Genomic DNA, 1,015 nt, shown 5'->3' on the forward strand with positions numbered 1-1,015 from the left:
TGCACGGGAATCGGAGAGGGAGGCCCAGACTTCGCCAAGCGCAGGGTCCCTGAGGGTCTGCGTGTCTGAGAACCAGGAACCCGGCCGCCTCCTCACTTCCCCTCCTGGCTCTCTGGCCAGACGGCTAACCGGGAAGCCAACGCCAGTGCGAGTGCGCTCCCAGGCAGCCGCCTGCCCAGGTCCGCAGGGTGGGCACAGGTACCTGAGGGGAGGCGAGCTCTGAGACTGGCCCTCCGCCTGCCAGGCTCCAGCTGAATGGCGAGGAGCTAACCCTCCCCGCCCTGTCGCCCCAGCCGGAGAGAGATCAGGACGCCCTCCCCTCAGCACTCCTTGTGAGGGACCCCTCCATTCTGAATTGGGGGGGAGCTGCAGGGAGTCGGGAACCCTAGATGGGGGCCGCTGCCACGCCCGCTGGAGCCCCGGGCTCTGTGGAGATGGGAGGATGTCCTGGTGCAGGGGCAGGGGACCGGGCAGGGCAGGGATCAAAGGTGGGCCTTGCTGCCAGGGACAGCAGAGGGTGCGCTGGGCCACTCAGCTGCTGGGAGCCTGGATTGCGTCAGGGACGGTGGCCCTGGGGAGAGGGAAGCATTGTGGGTGGATTTGAAGGGGCCAGTGGGGGGGCCACAGGGAGGTCTAACAGGGCCATCCAGAGGCCCTGATGGAAGGAGGAGGCAGTCAGGTGGGGGCGGGGGGTAGAAGTGTTCAGGAGGCGCGGTGGGCGGGGCTTAGGGACCAGGCTGCAGGGCCTCTGTTGGCAGCTCCTGTCTGGTCGCTAGTCACTGTCTGTCTCCGTCCCCCCAGGGATGTGTTCCCCCAAGGCCTGCCTGATGAGTACGCCTTCGTCACCACCTTCCGCTTCCGGAAGAGCTCGCGGAAAGAAGACTGGTACATCTGGCAGGTCATCGACCAGTACGGCATCCCGCAGGTGCGCAGGCCGCAGCCGGTCCTTCTCGGGGCCAGCCTCACCCCTCCCAGGGCTCCCCGGGGCCTCTGTCCTGGGCCGGGATGTACGGAG

General features: G+C 67.5%; 1 protein-coding gene across 1 annotated transcript in view; it reads left to right on the plus strand.

Moving 5' to 3' along the window:
• The window catches only part of COL22A1 (collagen, type XXII, alpha 1), a 127,911-nt gene that overhangs the window by 30,520 nt on the left and 96,376 nt on the right, over nt 1-1,015 (plus strand). The window contains exon 7 of the mRNA XM_014549017.1: nt 802-925. Within this exon, the coding sequence (XP_014404503.1) occupies nt 802-925 (124 nt within the window). The remainder of the gene's footprint in view (nt 1-801; nt 926-1,015) is intronic.

This window comes from Myotis brandtii, unplaced genomic scaffold (assembly GCF_000412655.1).
Source record: "Myotis brandtii unplaced genomic scaffold, ASM41265v1 scaffold532, whole genome shotgun sequence".
In the NCBI taxonomy this organism is placed as follows: Eukaryota; Metazoa; Chordata; class Mammalia; order Chiroptera; family Vespertilionidae; genus Myotis; species Myotis brandtii.